Source organism: Pterocles gutturalis, unplaced genomic scaffold, assembly GCF_000699245.1.
Source record: "Pterocles gutturalis isolate BGI_N339 unplaced genomic scaffold, ASM69924v1 scaffold11719, whole genome shotgun sequence".
Classification (NCBI taxonomy): Eukaryota; Metazoa; Chordata; class Aves; order Pterocliformes; family Pteroclidae; genus Pterocles; species Pterocles gutturalis.
In genome coordinates this window covers 23,150-43,167 of record NW_010128280.1, presented here as the reverse complement: position 1 = coordinate 43,167, position 20,018 = coordinate 23,150, and the positions used below count along the sequence as shown (strand labels likewise).

The following is a 20,018-nucleotide window of genomic DNA, read 5'->3' as shown; positions in this document are numbered from 1 at the left end:
GTTAGGAACGAGATCCTAAAGTCCAGAGTAACAGAACAGCAGATTTGAACCTGTTTATTCATGTGGCTACCTTATCCTTTAGCTTATACGATGCCTGCCCAGTGCTGTATTCTTAAGGAAATCTAGCCAAAGTAATGAAATTTGCCGAAAGAAAAAGTACTGTCTTTTATGTTGCATATGAACCCAAATCCAGATTTTAGGGCAAATATAGAACATCAGCATCCACGGTGCTCTCAAGAAGGATTTCAGGATAGAGCACAGCTTGACAGGCTTTTCCCAGTAAAATTTACCGTCCATAGTTGCCTGTTAAATAATTAGAGCTTGCCCTCTTCTGGTCACAAGCAGTTGTACACGGGGATTTTTTTGTGACTTTCTGCTAACCGGTGGAAATTATTATTTAAAAGATTCTGGCAAATTGTATCTTTTAAGGGTTAATGTTTTAAAAATGTATTTTATTATGGTGTACTTGTTTTCCAAAGTTTGTTTAAAAGTCTGTCACAACTAAAATAGCTAAAAGAAATTTAGGTTGAACCTCGTTTTTTTCCTTATATCACACTTGTCGGACCGTATCGTGGATAATGCCTTTCATGTCCTCCATCTTCAGGAGCTGCCCAGGTGCTTCCTTTTCTGGGACACATTTGACCAAAGCCAACCTGTTACAATAGGAAGACATCTTCCATCAGCTGTTACTGCCATTCAAAAGAAAAGGAAACGCATCACATGGTAAACTTGAAGCAGAATGTAAATTATCAATTAATTGTATACATTCCTATGGTCTTTGTGGACAGTTGAAAAGGAACCATTAGTTCCCCCACAGCACAAGTTAAAGCTCAGATGCTATGAGAGCATCAGCATAACACTGAAGTTATGAATGGCTGAAGCACAGACATTTTATTGTACATTGGAGAACCCCCTACTCCATGGGCAGTCTTCAGCAGACTTTTGTTTCTGCGGCTCACAGAGCTATAGGCTGCATTTACACAGGTACTGGAGGCTGGGTTTTAGGCTCCTCTGTCTTCTGCCCTGGTTGCAAGTATTGGGGTGGAGGTGAACAATGAGTTCAGTTTTTTCCAAGGATACCAGCTTCAGGGTTGACCATCACCTCTCCTCTGCTGGGAGATGAAGCCTGCTTTTCAAATACAAGAGTTACTTCACGGTTCATTTAGCCCCTGAGCTGCTGGTGGTTTTTGGTGCTAGCTTTTCTTGCAGATCTCCATATTTCTGATGTTGTTTTTATCATCTCCACAGTCTCTCTTCTGAGATGGTCACTGTATTATCTGTTGTTTTGTAGCCATAGAATCATAGAATAATAGAAGGATTTGGGTTGGAAGGAACCTTAGAGAACACTGAGTTCCAACCCCCCCCCTCCCACCCCCCCTTGCCCCAGCAAGGCAGGGACACATTCCACTAGCCCAGGTTGCTCAAAGCATCATCCAGCCTGGCCTTGAACACCTCCAGGGATGGGGCATCCACAGCTTCTCTGGGCAACCTGTTCCAGTGTCTCACCACCCTCACAGTAAAGAATTTCTTCCTAATACCTAGTCATATTTGAAGTTTCAGTCATGCAGGTCTTCTTAGTCATGAGCGTTTCTGATGCTGGTGTTGCAATGGTTGTAATTCTGTCTACTCCTTGTCCCATACAAAAATAGGTTTTGTGGTTTTGCAGCTACCCATGGTGGTGCCACTCATGTTACACTGGAATTAAACCTGAAAGTGTCTGGGCTCGGTCTTCAGATTTCATCATTTGCCTTATATAGAGACCTAGTGTAAGCTGTGCAGCAAACTAAACAGATACCCTTCAGAGGAACTCCTTGCAATCCCCGGTGTATTGTGGTGGATGCCAGCTACCCACCCAGCTCTTCTACCCCTCCCCTGCTCAGCAGTCAGGGTGGAGGGAGAAAATAAGATGGAAGAAAAACCTCGTGGGTCAAGATAAAGACAGTTTGATAAAGCAAAAGCAAAGGCCATGTGCAGAAGCAAAGGAAAACAAAATATTTATTCTCTACTTCCCATCAGCAGGTGATGTCCAGCCACTTCCAGGGAAGCAGGGCTTCAGTATGTGTAGCAGATCGTCTGGAAGAAAAACGTCATAAATAACGAATGTTCCCCTTTCCTTCTCCTTTCTCTTAACTTTTGTTGCTGAACATGACGTCATATCGTATGGAGTATCCCTTTGGTCAGTTTGGGTCAGCTGTCCTGGCTGTGTCCCCTCCTAAGATCTTGCCCACCCCAGCCTGTTGATGGTGGGGCAATGTTGGGGATGATGCTGTGCAAGCACTGCCCAGCAGTAGCCAAAACACTGGTGTGTCATCAACACGTCCCTAGCTACCCATACAAAGCACAGCACTGTGAAGGCTGCTATGGGGAAGCTAACTCCATCCCAGCCAGACCCAATGCAGGTATTTAGCGGTGATCCCGTTACTAAGACTGACCACTGCATGGCACTATTGCACCAGCATCACTGCGGCACCACCATCGCTGCGGCACAAACATCACTGCGGCACCAGCCCTGGGGCGTGGGGAAGTTTATCTGTAACTCTCACATGGTTCATGCCGCCCTAAATGTAGGCTTTAAACCATGTCTGTCTCCTTCTGGGAGACGAGAGAGAAGTATTTCTCTGTATGGTTTAAGGTGCTGGGCGTAAAGGTCTTTCCTACAATGATCACAGAGGCGGTCCCTCTGACAGGGGTGCTGAAAGGCAGACAGAGACAGCTCTGCATGTCTGTGTGGCACTGCCGTGTATCAGTGATATTTGGGGATTCGGGAGTGAAGGAACAGACAGACGTTGCTATTTGGCTATAGAAGGGTTAGGATTTTGTTCCAGTCATGCAAAAAAAAAAAAAAATCCCCCAAAACAAAAACCCTCCACATGACAAGGAGTGTGATAACAAAGAGAAAAAGGCATTGTTTTCAAGTTCTGTATCAGCCATGGGTTTAAACCCTACATGCAAGCTTCCTGACTTTGTAAATATTTGACTTTGTTTGGGCATAAATGTTGTGGCTTCAGTAGGACCACGCGAAGTGTGACAGTTCTGAATCACTCGTGTTTGATTACTTGGGCAGTGTCCTCCTGGCAGCCTTGACATAACTTACGGCTTCCTTAGCTAAGAGGAAACAGAGCACTACCCACCCTTTCTCGGTGTCCTGCACAGCTCTGCCCTGCTGCTGAGCCATCATATATCTCAGTGAGAGGAGGGAACATCTGCATGGTGCAACGCCAGCACTCCAGGCTCCCTCCAGTCCTGAGGGAGGTTTTGGGCAGCAGCAAACGCTCTGTATTGCAGCATCAGCTGTGCACAGCTCACAGCGTGCGGTTGGGCATCTAAAGTTAATCAAAGCAGCAGCCTGACTCCACTTGTTATTGAACTAAAAATAAACAGAGATATTTCAAGTAGCCAGAAGGGTAATACTTTAAAAATGGATGTTTTGAGCGTTTTATAACTTTTCAAGTTAACAGATCCTTAATCTGTAGCTCCACAAGAGACCCATGGCACCAATATGCTTTTGCCAGCACAAGGAAGGAGGAGCTAGGAAGGCAGTACTAAAGCAAAATATCAGGAAATAGGAGTAATGTAAGGAAACAGCCATGCTGTAGCTCTCCAGGTATTTCATTATTATTGATTAAATATGCAGTGTGCTTGCAAACAGGCTTTCAAAATATAGTTATACCTTAATAAAATGAACTCTAGACCTACACCTGTTAAAAGACCAAAGCGAAGAGGAGCAGAGCACGGGCTCCAACATGGGTCTACAGTGCTCACACTGTCTTGTTCTTCACTTATTTCCCTGGTGCAGTCTTGGTACCAGTTGAGAAGCATTTCCCAGGCAATGCCCAGGCCTGTGCTGGAATGAGCAAGTGCCAGGGACCATCCCAACTGCCACTTTGGATGTGGACACTCTCATTTGTGGGAGAAGAGAGTTCAGCCCCATGGATGTGAGGCAGGCTGCCCTGCTTGGCCCCAGCATCAGAGATGTGTCCTTGGTCTGTTCTCCGAGCAAGCACAGCCAGAATAACAAACAGGAAAAGGGCTTGAAGCATGACCAGAGTTTGTTCAGCCAATGGACAGGGAAAACTGGAAGTGACTTGCCATTGGGAAATGAAACCAAAATCCAAGAGCCCTCACACCGAGATCCTGGACCTTAAATTGAAATATAAGCTTGACTGAATGACCTTTTTTTACTGGGGCTCAAAGCAATATACAAAACTTTAAAGGTTTGGCAACACTGAAGCTCATGATATCCAGATTCAAAGTTTGGTATTTGGTTTCTCTGCCAGGCTTACTTCTGGTAATTCTGCCAGAAAGACAAGGAATTTAGGCAAGGAAACCCAGCTGCTGTAACACATTGAGTACTCCTCTCATTCAGTGAAACAGCTCATTGCACACAGAGCTGAGCTTGCAGCCTTGCTCCTGGATCAGCTTCTGCTTCTTTTGACTGCAGGCCAAGTCTTCCAGGGATACAACTTGGATCTGTAATAAAATAGGCTGCATAGGTCAGAAACCGACTGTTACAGGTCTGGTGCTTTTGGCCCATCTCTCTGAAAGGGGAAGAAAATGGTGCCACTTTCATGATTTCAAACCAGAAAACTAATCCTACAGACAATTCTCGATCACCTGTCCACTTCTAACTGGGGTCTGATCTAATTTTATATCTCAGCTCTGCAGCTCAGCAGCTTCCCTACCAATTTTGTGTTTTAAAATAAATCCTGTAGGTGAATCCCTTTTTACCCTGAAAATCAGTGTGTTAACAGACAGAATCTTGCTGCATCTATTCATTTATGTATCCAGAGTTACATTATTCAATTTTCTTTCCCCGAATTGACTTTTTCCTGAAATATTAAGTTAGATTAAGGGGTGCATGTGCATGCATGTGTGGCTAATTCTCTTTTTTTAATAAACTCAGTGCTAGAGGTCACATTCATAGGCTCAGTTTATATGGTAATCTTTACAAACAACCAGCCTAAGCACTGGAAAGCACAAAGCAGAGGGTTAGTCCTGTATTAGCAGAGAAATCAGCTTGATTTATTAACAGTTCTTATTTAAGTCTCATTTCCATGCTTTTATGACTATATTAGGTTTTCACTTCACATGGGCACATGTCAGAGAAGTAATGGAGCGAGAGAAGAGACAAGCCCTTTTTCAGTTCACAGAACCCCAATTCTTTATTAATCACAGCTTGCTCACAATGACATACAGGAAAATAGCACTAATGAAGAGTAGAATATGCAGGCAGGAACCTCCAGGGGGGTAGGGACAACTCCAAAACTGCAGCTATTTTGGGGATGATGTGTTAGGTTTGGTGATATTGTACTTGGCACAAGCACCCTGTCTAGTCATTCCTCCTGCTTCAGCCCTCTTAGTCCTAGATGTCTGCCACTAGGTAGGGTTGGCTAACACTGAAGAGTAAAGGTCATGACAAATGGAAGTCAGCAGTGTCAAAAAAAAAAAAGGCAACAACTGGCTCATGGGTTCCAGGTGAAATATTCAGTAGCTTCTTGTACTATTACACATGTAATGTGGTAGCATCAGATAAGTATCATAGATCATGGCACCTACAGATAAAGCCACTTGATGCTATCTATTAGTTGCTCCATCAATAAATTTTCAAGTGGTGAATTAAGCTCACTTTACAATTAGCATTTGTATGGCTGTTTGGCATCATCCAGAATTTGTCATAGCTTGATGGTTACAATGTGCCTCTTAAATTTGCCTCAAACTGATCCCACTTGCTTTCGTTATGTTGCACTCATGTATTTGTTGCCTCTCACCTCAAAAAGCCGAAGCAACAAGCACTGCATGTGGCAATACAACCTCAATTATATAGCACACTACAGAGTCCTGCAGTGTAAGTTGCATTTGAAGAAACTACATTTTAAGAGCCTTTTATCTTGGATAGCTGAATGTGAAGTCACAATACCTGTGATCTAGTCGCTGTTTCAACAAAGCTTATTGATGGCAAAGCGGTCTAGGTTATTAGGCAATGACTGGTCTCTAGCACCATAGAACTACTACTGACCTCGTGGTGGGTTGGAATGAAAGTCGCAGGGAATGGAATTAGACGTGAGGTGCTTCAAATGAACAGACCCAGCAAATTCAATCGAGTGGAAATAGACAACATCAGAAGCCTGTTACAGGACATGTAAGATTATGAAATAACTTGCATAATGCAATACTTGTATTTTTTAACAAAAATGTAAGTATTTACAAAATAAGATCCAAGTTTTTTAAACATCAAGCAAATCATTCTGCAAAGAGACCGCATTGGTTTTGTTTTTATTTTTGTTTCTTTTCTGAAGTTTTTTATTGAGTTCTTGATTTTTTTTTTTTTAAACCATGTCATACATTTCCCATACTGATATCGCATGATCCATAATAATATAGGCAGGGGGAGTTTACTAATGGTGGGGATGGGTCACATCCACCATTGCTGTTTTCAGCCAGACAGTTCCACCTGGAGCTCCTTGTTTCTACGGACCTCTGCAGCATGCCTCTCCTGGAAAACATCAAGAAGGGAAAAATCAAACCTTTCTCATTCTGCATGCTCAGGGAGGCCCCTGATGACAACCTGTTTCAGCTGTGCATTCGATGCTTGTGCAAAACTTGTTTCATAGCACAACCATCTTTAAAGGATGCAACCCAGGAGAGGTGTCATCCACCAGACCAGCCCGAGGCATGTTCGACGCTTATGTTCTGCTTATGGTCTGGAGCTCAGTCTTTTTATCTGATATGGCCTCATAATCCTCAGCACCTCACACAGTTTCATTTTAAAGGCCCACAGAGAGGTGCTGCTTGCAGCACAAAATGTGCCACATGTGTGAGCCACTGTATATTCAGATACTTCTGTGGAAGTGGGCCTGTGGTCAGGAACACCAGCTGTCAAATGAATTTGGGAATGTTCTGCTTGGAGTGTTTATAAAACTATTATTTTTGGCAGCTTCTGCGTTTTAGGGTTTTTGGCTTTTGCCTCTCTCCTTTCAACTGTCAAACTATCAGACTTCTACTTCTTGTGTCTGATCACTGAAAAAAACCCCCAGACAACCAAATCAGAAGCACAAGGTGACTACAGAAGCAAACATCCACCCTTATCTGACTTCAGTTTAAGGCCCTCCCAAGGTATTTCCATCCATTAGAGGGTCTCTTACAGTCAAAAATTCACTGAAGTTAACGGTTATCATTTTATTATCTGAGTTGGACTATGGCCAATACAGGCCAATACAGCTTGTTGCATCAATTGACTCTATAAAGCACAGTTTCTTATAAGGTCCATAAGTCTGAATGCCAGATTTTATATGGGACTTGTTCCTTGCTCCTGTTAACTGCAGTATACAGAAGTTATCTTTGCTTGTAGGAACTTCTAGACACCAAAACCTCAAGGTGTCCACAGTTCTGTGTAACTTCTGAATATTTTCACCCCAGATATCTCACTTTTTCTTCTGCTGAATATTCAGGGTTCACTTTTGTGTTGGCAAAACTGTATAGTCATGCAATTTTTAATTACTGGTCTCTACAAATGTTCCCAAATGAGTTATTGTCATTTTTGTTCAGAAGCCTTATTTGGATTCCATGCACATATGCTATCTTATTGCTGTGGAAATGGGGCTTAACAGTCTGTTGACATTAACCTAGGACAGAGAGACGCTTCGGCTGTCCTTCCCATTTCCTTTCTGGGCTTCAAGGATGGCTAATTGACTTTTCCCTTTGTTTTCACAAGCTTTGGGATATGTGCTTGCAAACTATATCTAATGTAAAAAATGTCAAGTAATCTGGGTACAGTACTTAAGACCAAGAATTAACCCATTTGCGCAGTCACTTGTAACATCATCCTTTGGTTTCTGTTGTTTCTTTCCTGCTCTCTGAGACTTTTGTCTACAACAAAGAAGCAGAGGTGCTTATGGAGAAGGTCTAATTGAAAACCACTGAGAGCTACTTTCTGTCTGTTAGTCAATCTGCTAACATATTAGAAAGTACATCATTGAGAGAAACAACTTATCACTCATGCAGAACTAATTATTTTTTTCTTAATACTTCTAAATCTTTATTTGTATGGTTCCCTCTCTTGTGTGGAAGGATTGTTTTGGAGAAGGTCACACTTGGTCCTGCATGGTGACATTTGTGATTTACTTGTTTCCTCTGACTGTACCAAAGATCTCCAGAAGAAAATTTACTCCCTGTTAGTTGCAAGACTCATGGAAGAAGAGGCCCCTTTTGATGTATAGGAAAGATTTTTTTTCCTGTATTTTTTCATCTTTCTCCTCTGAGAAACCAAGAACTACAGACAACTGTTTGATTTGTTAAATTAGTTTTCTTAGAAGTTGAAATCTAAACACAAGTGACCTTTCATTTGTTCATACTACTTCTTAAAAGCCAGAAAATCAAACTTTCTCAGGAGACAGTCCAGCAAAGGGCCTTGAAGGTTAAGGAAATGAAGCATCTCTCAGTCTCTCCTACGAGGAAAGACTGAGAGAGCTGGGACTGTACATCCTGAAGAAGAGCAGCTCAGGGGAGATCTTACATAAACACCTGAAGGGAGGATGGAGCCAGGCTCTTCTCAGTGGTACCCGGTGATAGGACCAGAGGCAATGGACATCAAATGGAACACAGGAGGTTCCCTCTGAACATCAGGAAACACTTTTTCAGTGTGAGGGTGACTGAGCACTGGCACAGGTTGCCCAGGGAGGCTGTGGAGTCTCCATCCCTGGAGATATTCAAAAGACACCTGGACATGGTCCTGGACACCCTGCTCTGGGTGGCCCTGCTAGAACAGTGGGGTTGGAGCAGATGACCTCCCAAGGTGGCATCCAACCTCAGACACTCTGTGATTCTGTGATTATAGATGTTTAGTCTTTTTCAAAAGTGAGTGATGGTTTAGGTAGGCATCAGGGACTCTGACTTAAAAATTGCTCAAGTGTAGCAATTGAGATGGGAGCTACCCACAACACCTCTTCAACATATTGATGAGATTTTCCTCTCTAGTCTAGAGTGAGGAATAGTGGTGTGATTACCTTTTCTTGGAGACGTTCAATAAGAGCAGCTAAATTAGCTTCACGGTTTTCTTTGATCTGTTCCATTTTCAGTATCAGCTTTTCCTCTGCCATTTTGCTGAAGTTATTGTTCTCCTCCAAAGCCTTCTGAAGCACTTCTCGCTCATGTTCTCTCTTCTCTGCCAGATGTTTCAGCACCTGGGCCTCCTGGGACTGCAAACAGAGAGACATGGGCCTGAAATGAAATACTTGTGAAGCAAAAAAAAACCCCAAAGGGCAACAGTTCATTGAATTCGCAAAGTACGTTGCTTTGTTGTTACGTTCACTGTTTGGAAAGATCACCTTGGTGTATAAAACAGATTAGCTTCAATAACAGGGGCTTAGAGCCACCAGCTAAATGTGTGTGCCTGAGGCAGCAGCAGAGAAGTGTCCAAAGCCCTTCTGTTAACAAGAAATGCTGTCCTGTGTTACTGCCCTGGGTTGTCCGGTTTACTGCAGTGGTTGCTTAACCTCTGACAGCTGCAGTCTTTTAGCTATGAGCATTTTATTAGTAGAGGTACAGGACTGGGGCCTGAAGGTATGCACAGTGTTAAAAAGGAGGTTGTCGACAGAGGAGAGGGGCATTTTTCACCTAGGTTGGTGCTTGAATAGCTAATAGCAGGCTTTGAAGATTACTGTTGTGAAAGAGAAACAGAATCAATTTGGAGAATTTTTTTTTCCACATGATATTTATGTTTGGCTTCACCTCACTGATTAAGAAGGAAAAAAAGGATTTCATTCAATAGAAAATAACAAAACAGCCATTTTAAGTTAAAAATTCAAATTTTTCAAGGAATTCCTACTGCAGGTAGGAATTAAGTGAATCCAGCCTGTGTGCAATGCTGCATTATTCTTCTTTGTAAACTCATTGATCAGAAGCACAAGCTTGGTTATTTATTTTAAATCAAATTACTAACATGAAACCACTAATCCAAGGGGAGAAGCAAAAGAACTTTCAGCATTGAGCCCATCCTCCAGGCAAATCTGGTAAAAAAAGACAATATGTTTCAGAGGGGTTATTTGGCAATGATACACAACGTTGTATGCTTCTGGATAAAACAAATTAGAGGGAGCATGAGAAGCAAATAGAAATCAGGGAATGAAATATGGCTCCAGGAAGCTAAGTGTGTATTTCAGTGCAGATCACAATGCACTGTTGCCACCGTTACCCATAAAAATGAATCAGTTTAAGGCCTAAATGATGGGCTTTAACCAATAATTACAATTAGTGACAATGAATCCCATTACATTCTATCATGTGGCTTTAAATGGAGTGAAAAAGGCTGCAATTCTTTTACAAGAGCGAGATCCAACTAGGAGGAGAAAACAAGTATTTTAAGGAAGGCAAAATACACATAAAGCCAAATGCACTGATGAGGTGAATAGAAAGGGCTAGAAAGGGCTGCAAAAGCCAGGTGGAACATCTTGCAGCAAGACACTGGAGTAAAACAGATCTGGCTTTGCAAGGGTGTAACAGCTTGCCTGAGGTCAGCGGAAAAAGCTACTTTCATCCATCTTGGCCACTTAACGCATTTGCTTTTGCCTCTGGCCTGGTTGCATCTAAGGGGAATGGTCTGCTGAAATGGCTGGTACCTCACAAAGGCTCCTCCTCGATCTTACCTCCCTTACAGCACATGCTGAACAGACAGTAATAGAGAAAGCATTTTTCAGATCTCTGACTCAGAGAAAATAACTGTTGTGCAGTCCAAAAGACATTGCAAATGGGAACAAGAAGTCCCCAGACAGGCACAGCCAAGAGCAGAGGGAGTTTTGCTGGTGGAGAATGGAAGGAGGATGAGCCAAAGTTTTTTTTTAAAGAGAGTTGGGCAAAGAAAGAAATTTGTAGACTAATTGAAAAATCATTCATATAATAAAAATAAGTGACTTTAAAAGCAGACTATTTTATTCCAAATACTTAGCATTTAACATTTCTTTAGCTGGAGGCTATTTAAAAATGTAAAATAGTTATTTTGAAAGATTTGGCACAATCAAGGCCAGGTTGGATGAGGCTTTAAGCAACCTGATCTAGCTGAAGATGTCCCTGCCCATGGCAGGAGGGTTGGAACTAGATGACCTGTAAGGTCCCTTCCAACCCAAAACATTCTACAACGCTATGATTAATGTAAAACTGAAATAATTGAACATCTTCATTTCACTTTACCATTTTTGGACCAACTTGAGTGGCTCAGTTTGACCAGTGCTTGTGAAGTTATTCTGCATTTTCTGCTTAATTTACTGTTCAATGGCAACCTTTCATCTCCTTTTGGAAAAGTTATCGACAATAAATTTTGGTTGCTGATATGAATTTTGCGAATCATCTGCCTAAGTGATCTAAAAGTAACTTTGATAATCTAAGAAACTATTTCCCTTCCTGTTGGCAGTCTGAATAGAAAAGATACTATGATACTGATTGTAATGTCCTTTCCCATGAAACATTTAAGAATTTGGAAGGTTAACATTTCATCATGTTTAAATATGTACATATAATGTGTTATAAAATAAAAAATTTCCAGACTTGGAAAACAGACATTTCCACGGACATATCGAGGAGCCATAGAGATGCCATAATAAAAAGTCAGATTTGGACTGTGCCTATAAGCAGCATTTTTGAAAAGAACATTGGCTTTTAACGGGAGGTAGCAAAATGCCTTTGAGACTTCGGGGCACTTGCCCACTTTTCAGGATTTTTTTCTTCTATTCAAGCCTTTTGCCTTCTGAAACTACTTCTTATTATCATAAATCCAGGAGAATAGTGAAAAATTTGAGTTCCATATCAAAGTACACACAGTTCTGGAGGCTATGCTGGCAGACAACACCTTCAAAAGTAATTTGTCCACTAATGCAGGACAATGAAGAAAATCCTTATCCTCTAATTCAGGATTTACTGGACACAAATTGCATTGGCAGCAGTAGGAGTCTGAATGAAAGCTAAACCAGACCTCAGGAACTGCCTGCACACCCTAATGCGATTTTCCTTCACAATGAGCCTTACATGGCATTCTTTTCTTCACTCAAAATGTTCAAGGTACCCAGGACTGGTTCAAAATAAAGGGACCTTCCTCCCTGCCACAAAACATCCACAGGGTAGAGTGTCATTTGGGCTGACATCCCTCTTCTAATGCTGTTGTACCCCAGCTGTGAGTCTGCCTGTTTCCCTGGTGTTCAGACCATTTATGAAATCCCCTTACAACAATTTTGGAAGGCAGTTGGGATGTTTTTGTGCTGGATTGTCAAACAATTTTCTGTTTCCAACACATTTGGCAAAAGAACTTGGCCAGCCTGCCTGTTCCAAGTCTACTACACATCCAGGAATGGCTAAATGAATGACCCTACACACCTAGCAGGGCTGGGATTAATGGACTCCCTTTGTCGTTTGTGTTGGCTTTTAACTGCTGCTTTTGGACTCCCATGGTCTTGATACAGAATTCCAACATATGCAGGAAGTTTTTATTCCAAGTTTATTCTCAACATTGTATTGTTTGAAGTGCTGGAAAGGATATTCTCAAATCCTTGATAGTCCATGTTCTAACACATTTGTAAATGGCTTACGAGAAGTGCTTCTTGTACAGCTATTGTGAGAAAATGAATAAAAAATGCTGGAAATAGGATGTAAGATTAAGAAGATTAATAAGGAGAGAAAATTATGAAATGGTGGAGAAAGAAAAAAGCAATACTCAAGAGGGAATACCCAGAAGAGTCTTCTGAAATATAACAAGGCATAATCAATGCAGCAACTAATGTTAGATGTGGAGGAATAAAAATGTTGTAAAACATTCCTGGTACAGATACCTTTGCTCCTAGAAATGTACTGCTGTGCTAAAAAGATGGCTAATGCAGGTATACTCCTATGATATTAATGTCATATTTCTAAAGGATCATGTGCGCCCTCAGTTTTCAGAAATGAGTGCTTCAAAAAGAAATCCACATCTCATACTTAGCTGGCCAGAGACAGATGCAGACAACTAAACACTCACTTCATGAGCAAAATTATTTATGGATGCTGGCTTTGGAGATCCATGTACTTTTAATTATTACTCACGGGAAGAAAATTCTACTTATCTGAGTAACAGGTGCTTTATTTTCTCACATTTATCTACATCCAAATACTGAAGTCATTTAAGCAGAGATAAAATTAAAGGATTACTTCTAAGAAAGAAATGGACTCAGACAACTGCTTTTAAACTGGGAATTTCAGCTTGAATGCATTCACTTTAGTTACTAGGATCCTTAGTTACTAAGTTGTATGAGACACGCTACCAGGCATGAGACCTCCACTTTTGTAACATGTTCATTCACTGGCTGCATTTTTCAGAATTCAGTTGTTCAGCAGAAGCTGCGTTAACCTTGCAATTCTTCAGTGTATTGTGTATTTAAGAGATACTTCTAATGGAGAAGAATGAGAAGGCAAGATTAAAGGATCCTACTGCAGTGTAAGTGCCAAGGTGAAGCCTAGGTATTAGAAAGAAATGGTTACTTGAAGGAGTGATGTTTTCAGGGGAAGGAATTGAGGCTGGGATTTTTTCCATGTAAAAGCAAGGGAATGGACTCACGTTAGACGTCACTCATGGCACTAGCTTCTACAAATTTCTGCATGGCTACATCCTGTTCCTCACTGGGAATACTATTATTTGTATTACATTAGCACCTGTTCTGACTGTTGTGAGACTCACTGTCCCAGGCAGTGTGGAAATACAGAGGGAGAGGCAGTTCTTCTCTCAAAGCAATGACAGTCTAAAGAGACATGAAGAAGAGGAGGATGCTCCCGCTCCGTGGGATCACAGAGCAGAGAAGTGAAATGGCCACACGGCAGGAGAGTAAGAGACATCTGAGCTGTAGCTGTAGGTGAAGTCCTGCTTCTACTGAAACTAGATGGTGCAAAATTTTGCTTTAATTTAGATGAGGATCTTTCCATGACGGACTGTGGGGAGACGCTTTGCCAGCACTGGGATGTGTGCTGTCTCTGCTCAGGACCCCACCTGCTCCAAGACAGACCCTGGTGCCTAACACCAAACCCTCTTCCAGCTGGTAGCAAACATCTTCCTGCAGGCACACATGCCATATTATGCTTTTTGGATGAGGAACTGCGAAGTGGCTTGCAGTTTTGGCTATCTTTTGTAAACATTAGGGGTGAAGCAGCGTGTATGGAAATGCTACGGTGTAAATCAAAATGCAGCAGAAACACCCAATTCCAGCGCTGATACCACACATATTACTGGGACCTTCACATGGAAAAGCACTTTGTGCTGTGTTCTCTCTCTGCACAAGCACAGCTGGGGGCTAGCAGTAACAGAAGGGAGATCAGCAGACGACAGGAGCCAAATGTCTTGGGCAGTGCCTGTCCTCCCTCCCAGCCTGCTCGCTTTCAAATTTGGTGTGAAACCAAAGAGGGGAGCAGGAACAGAGTTCAAAGAAGAAAGCAAGCTCCACTTTTCAATCCATCCTCTGCCTCTCCTCTCACCTGGAGTGGCACTTCTGCAGGTCCCACGCAATGTCTAGGAGAGAGCATTTGTCCCCCAGCTCCGCTGCCCCCCGCCTTGGCAAAGTCTGTTCCCCAGCAGCCCGCTGTACCGCACGGTAAGGGACGGGTGGCTTTTCCAATGCCAAAGGAGAGGTGGATCAAGAGGATTAGGCACTGCCTGTGGGCAGGCTGCAGGGATGGCTCAAAGGGGCAGGAAGCTGGGTGCTGAAGCCCAACACAGAGTGCAGCCACGACACTGTCCCCACGCTGACTGCCCGCTGCGGGGAGCACAGCAAGCCTTGGTTAGGCTGTACAGGGGGGCTATCCTGCAGCTTCTCATAGAAATGGCATCAAAAACTCACATAGCTGTAAGTTTATATCCAACAGCATGAAAGTTAAAAAATACGACTGTTGTCCTGGATTCTTTGTAGTGGTAAGCACTAGGGATGAGCTTGATTCAATTTCATCCCAATACAAAGCCACTAAAATGATTTAATTACATGTGACTTCTCTCCCATAATCCACAGTCTAGTAGAAATGTGCGTCCCTTTAGTGTTTCATTTTTATGCTAGTAAATTGAACATGGGCAATAAAGATATATAACTCGACATACGGCTCTTGAAGTCTGTACATCAAGGGTAATAACAGCTGAACATTCAAGGCCAATGGGTAAAAATTGATAAATGTTAAAGATTCTGTAAGAAATAAACTTTTACTGCAAACAATGTCACTGTGCTCTAATTTCTTAAGTGGAAAGGATGAAAAGGTCTTTCTGATTATCCACCAAGGTGGGAAAATATAGCAGACATGTGCCAAAAAAATAATGGCATAATAATGACATGCTGTAAAGAGGATTCTATAAATGGAAAGGACAAATTTGTAGCTAGCCCAAATGGGTCTCGCTGCACAAGGAAAAAATGCCTCAGGTGAAACTCTCAAGTTTGGTCTGAGAGTATGAGGTCATGACTGCCAAATGAGGTAGAGTTTTTCTAGCTCAAACTCTCCCTCTCAAAGGGGGAGAAAAGGAAAGAACTCTGTAAAAGCTTACCAGGGAATAAACAAAAATTATAAACAGGAAACAGCATAAGCAGGAGACTGCTGAAGTGCATGTATTGCTGTTCTCATGGGTTTGAAAAATTTTTAATGAACACTGCCTAATTAACAGAGCAGAACCTAATTCCTAAACAGTGTGAAATCAATTAGCATTTTTTCCAGAAAGGCAATTCTCATCCATTAGTTATACTTGATTTTAATTAGAACTGTGCTGGAAGGACACGATCTAGAATGGTCATGCCTGGCAGCTGTTGTACGTAGATTGAAAAGTATGATAAGAACTGCCATGCTGGAAAAAGCAGAAAAAGTCTGCCTGGTTTGTCTAGCAGCAGAAAGTGGAAGATGCTTAGGGAAATTGTAGATGAAGTTGGGCAAATTTGCCTAGTCTTTTTCTTGAGATATAGATATATATATATATATAGATTCCTAGCTTTCAACAGTCACCAAGTTAACATATTTTCTGAGCCAGAGGTTGCATTCATATAATCGTTTCCTACAAGGTACTGCTCTATCAATTTCACTATTATCTTTTTGAAATAAATAATATTTTAATATCTCTAAATAGTCTACGGTAACAAATATAGCTTGATTAAACAACACATGAAAAGGTGATTCCCTCTGTCTGTTTTGAAATTGCTGTCTGATGATTTGAGTGTTTCTTCTCCTCTGGACTGCATGAAAAAGAATATGATTGTTCCTATTCATATTCTCATTACCATTCATGACTTTGTAGACTTCTATCTAATCTTCCATCTGCTGTCTCTTTCCAAGCTGAAAAGTGGACTATTCCATCTATCTTCTTATGGAAGATGTTCTGTTCCTCTGATTGCTTTTTAATCCTTCTCTGCAATAGACTCTTTTTCAGGCCAAAAATGAAGGGAATAGTTGAGATGTGAGAGCACCAGGTATTTTAACAGTGAGGTAATGAAGTTTTCTGCTCTGTTCTTTGTTCCATTCTCAGCAATTTCTGCTGCAATGCTAATGTGGAAGATCTTGTCTATTAAAACAACTCAGTTCTATGTTCATTCAAAATTAATATAGTAGTACCAAGGGTAAGAAATGGCAGGTGTCTGTATTGCTATCACTGATTACCAATTTATTGCATAATGAGTTTTTCTTTAGGAAGAAATGAACAGTAATGAAATCAACGAAATGAAATCTCTGGGACATGCATTTTTTATTTCCCACTAAGTATATGCATAATATCAGGCTTCTTAATTACTGCCATTTCATTCTGTGTCCGTATCTTTACTTGATTATTTGTACTCAGTACAGAGGCACTTCACAGATTGAGTCTTTGGGGCATATCATCATTTGGGTGTGTGAAAGCTCATACTTCTGGGCAGGTGCTAGTCAAATTGCATATTCCTTTCACATACAGTCACGTCCTTTTACTGAAAAGAATACTCTGGCAGAAGTATTTCTTTGAAAGAAGCAATAGTGCTAATGTGTGTGCATTAGAAGCACAGTCTTGTGTTAGCAAGGCAGCAGAAATGGCAAATGTGGCAACACTTCATCATTCACGTAAATGAATCGTTCAAATTAGTGAGGTCCAGAACAGTCAGGTTTCACTGCAAATCAAAACTGAGGGCCAGGTTTTAAGGACCTGTCAGTAATCCAGATCTTCCAACTCCAGTGGACTCACATCTCCCCATACACCAGTGGAACCACTCCACTGGCTTTCTTGGAGGGGACCCTGATCTGGTCTGACAGGAGTGAAAGAAGAATGGAGCTGCTTTTGATGGAGCTGCTCCATGTGCTATCTGCGGCATATCTGCTGTCCCTGGACTTCTGTATACACTTTTGTCTGTATCTGGAAATGTTTCTGTAAATGTCAGTTTTAGTAACAAATCACATTCTTTAAGAGATAAGCGAAAAGCCTAGAGACATCAAAGCTTGTTTCATGTTCAGATCCTCTCTACCCAGGTCTCCTCGAGCAGGTTCCTAACTTCAATCTAACTGGTGCAAGCAGATTTGCCACCCAGTAACATTGATCACCCGCCTGAAGGACAGAGAAAGCCCTTCTGTGGCTCCTGAGGCTTCTCTGGCTTCTGTGGCTCTCCTTTTGTGCCACAGCAAAAAGAAGCATGGATTAACCAGGGCAATATGTCACCACATCTTGAGTTTTCAGTGGCCACTGCAACCAGCCATGACTTTCCTGAAACGGTGCAACACATCATGAACACTGGGCCCATACAGAACACTGCTAATTGTCAGACTAGCAATTCAGGCTGGCTATGGTGAGGGTCTCATTGGCTTTGCGTGTCATCCTCCAACTTATCTGATCTGGAATTTGGCCTTTTAACTACTGCAGAAAAAAAAAAAAGGCAATCTGAGCTATGACTTAGAGCAAATAAAGACTTCTTCAACACATCAGTCATGATGAAAGCAAAATAAACAGCTGATGTGGACTTCCTGCTGCATGCACTCTGCATTTGTGCCAACTTTTGTGAAGAAGGTGCAACAACCCTTCCAAACTCTATGTATGTGACAAACATGAAACAGGGTTTTACCATTATGGGTAAGGTCACAAAGAAGGGAAGACTTAGTCTGTAGATAACCCTAGAAAGCCAACTTCCAGCACTACTGAAACTGTCTGATAGAAATGCCTCTCTTAGTAGCTGTGCTGTGCCACTCAAGTGTGTGACGAATGATCGAGAACACTCCTTATTCAGGGCTGACATGGCTCCATACTAAATGAATATTTGAACCCACTTAGGTCTCCTGTCCAAAGCTACCTGTATTTTGTGACACATACTTCCCAAGCATCAAAACCAGTGAGGTTCATTTGCAAGTTGATGGAAGAAAATAAATTCATTTGTTTATTTAAGCACATTAAAAATTTTTGCCCATGCAGGCCACTGCAAGACACTGATGGAAAAGAAAAACACACCAATGGACAGGAAACTTGGCTGTTACTCTCTACGCTAAGTCAAGTCTAATTACTACAATTTTTTAAGGAAAGATACCTTTCTCCTCTCCTCTGCAGCCTCCAGCTTTTTCTGGATCTCCTCAAGAGAGAGTTCTTTCTTCTTTGGAGAAGCTAAAGTTCGTGGTGCTTCTGAGACAGGAGATGGCGGCTTTAGGATCAGTTCAAAGGCCTGGCCCGAGGCACGTTTGTTGATCTGTTTCACTTCCATGTCTGCACAATAAAGTGAGAAATGGTAAACCCTTCAATACCTCAGCGGTATTGAGGAGAGAAGCAGCAGAGACATTAGTGTAGGATCAGAAGCACAGACAAAAGATTTAGCATCTTTGCCTTCGGCATTTTAAATGCAATGTCAGATTACGGGCTGAAATTTAGGATAAACACATTCCATTTTATCTGTAATAGCTTAGTTATACCTTAATCTCATAAAGATAAAACTTAACAGCAGTTTTGGAAGCTTATTGGGGTTCTGTGTCATTTCACACCCCCTGCAAGCAGTGCCCAAACTGATTAATTTTTTAAGCATGCTTTCATCTTTTCTTGGTTTCCTTGGGAATTACGTCAGCTGTGAAGAGCTGTAATTCTCAAATGGGTAGTAGGAAGAGTACAGCTCAGTGTGAGAGGGCTAGCTTTAAGAGTTTAGTTAGTTGCTATTAGGAACAATATCCAGCATCACAGGTAATCCACAATCAAAAGAAGGTAATAGCCAAAACCAGCAAATAAATTGTTAAATCAGCAAAACATCCACTGAGTAACACTATGGACTGGGATGGTGAAGTGAGTCATTTCCCAGCCCTAGCACATTATCTGATCTGCAGGATGATTTCCAGTGAAAATCACTCACCATCATATTTATAGATGTTCATGTTGCGAGGTTCAGGGTAAAAACAGGAGCAGATCAGGGAGAGCATAGACAGCTCCTTCATCTTTTCCTTGTAAGCTGAAATGAGAGACCTTGTTAGTATGCTTCATTTCCCCAGCTCCTCCTTAGCAGAACTTTAACTGAGGTGACTGGCTGAGGACCAGCAAATCTGCTCTGTCACCTGCCGGGCAGATTTCTCTAGAATATTTACTTTCAAATATTTCTTCTGAACATTGAGCCTTTATCAAATCACACATGAGATGCTCAGTATTGCAGAGACTGCTTCTGGTCTCCTACATGACCTCAGCCTTGGGTCTAACACAGACAGCCCTCTTTGGTTTATACAAAGTGAATCTGGCTGCCAGGAAATGTATTTAGCACTGGAAGAGTGCCATGACTCCACTCTCTCCTGGCAGGTGGAGAGAAATGAAGCTCTTACAAACTCTCTGACGTATCCAAATGCAATTGAGAAGAGCTCTGAAACACTGCCTGTGTGTTGCCATAGGCAGATGCTAAAGACATTATCTGTTACAAATGAAGATGTCATCCAGATAATTAAAAATAAAACCAGAAATGAGGATACATTTATCAAATCCTTTGCATAGTGTCCTTAATATGCCTAACTACTTGAAAAAAAGCTTTTCCTTCCTCTCTTACTGGACAAAATACATTGCTTCCATACCCAGGTCTAGTATG

At 41.7% G+C, this 20,018-nt stretch overlaps 1 protein-coding gene across 2 annotated transcripts; it reads right to left on the bottom strand.

The window, feature by feature from the left end:
- Nucleotides 1-5,135: 5,135 nt before the first annotated feature.
- STMN2 (stathmin 2) lies at nucleotides 5,136-19,410 on the bottom strand. Of its 2 annotated transcripts, none has more exons than XM_010079565.1 (4): nucleotides 19,305-19,410; nucleotides 18,501-18,673; nucleotides 9,003-9,194; nucleotides 5,136-6,493 (listed from the first exon to the last, which is right to left on the bottom strand). In XM_010079565.1, exons 1-4 carry the CDS (start codon nucleotides 19,384-19,386, stop codon nucleotides 6,434-6,436), a joined length of 507 nt encoding a protein of 168 aa, XP_010077867.1. In that variant the 5' UTR covers nucleotides 19,387-19,410; the 3' UTR covers nucleotides 5,136-6,433. The 2 variants fall into 2 exon arrangements, with proteins under 2 accessions (XP_010077867.1, XP_010077866.1); XM_010079564.1 differs by having other exon boundaries at nucleotides 18,501-18,702; nucleotides 19,301-19,386.
- Between the last annotated feature and the right edge of the window lie 608 nt (nucleotides 19,411-20,018).

What these genes read in the sequence shown, in the direction of transcription:
- STMN2 (XM_010079564.1), bottom strand. Translation starts at nt 19,386, where the DNA reads ATGAAGGAGCTGTCTATGCTCTCCCTGATCTGCTCCTGTTTTTACCCT. An exon ending in CTGCAGAGGAGAGGAGAAAG is followed by an intron (nt 9,195 to 18,500) that starts GTATCTTTCCTT and finishes CTCTGTTTGCAG; the next exon opens with TCCCAGGAGGCCCAGGTGCT. An exon ending in TTGAACGTCTCCAAGAAAAG is followed by an intron (nt 6,494 to 9,002) that starts GTAATCACACCA and finishes GATGTTTTCCAG; the next exon opens with GAGAGGCATGCTGCAGAGGT.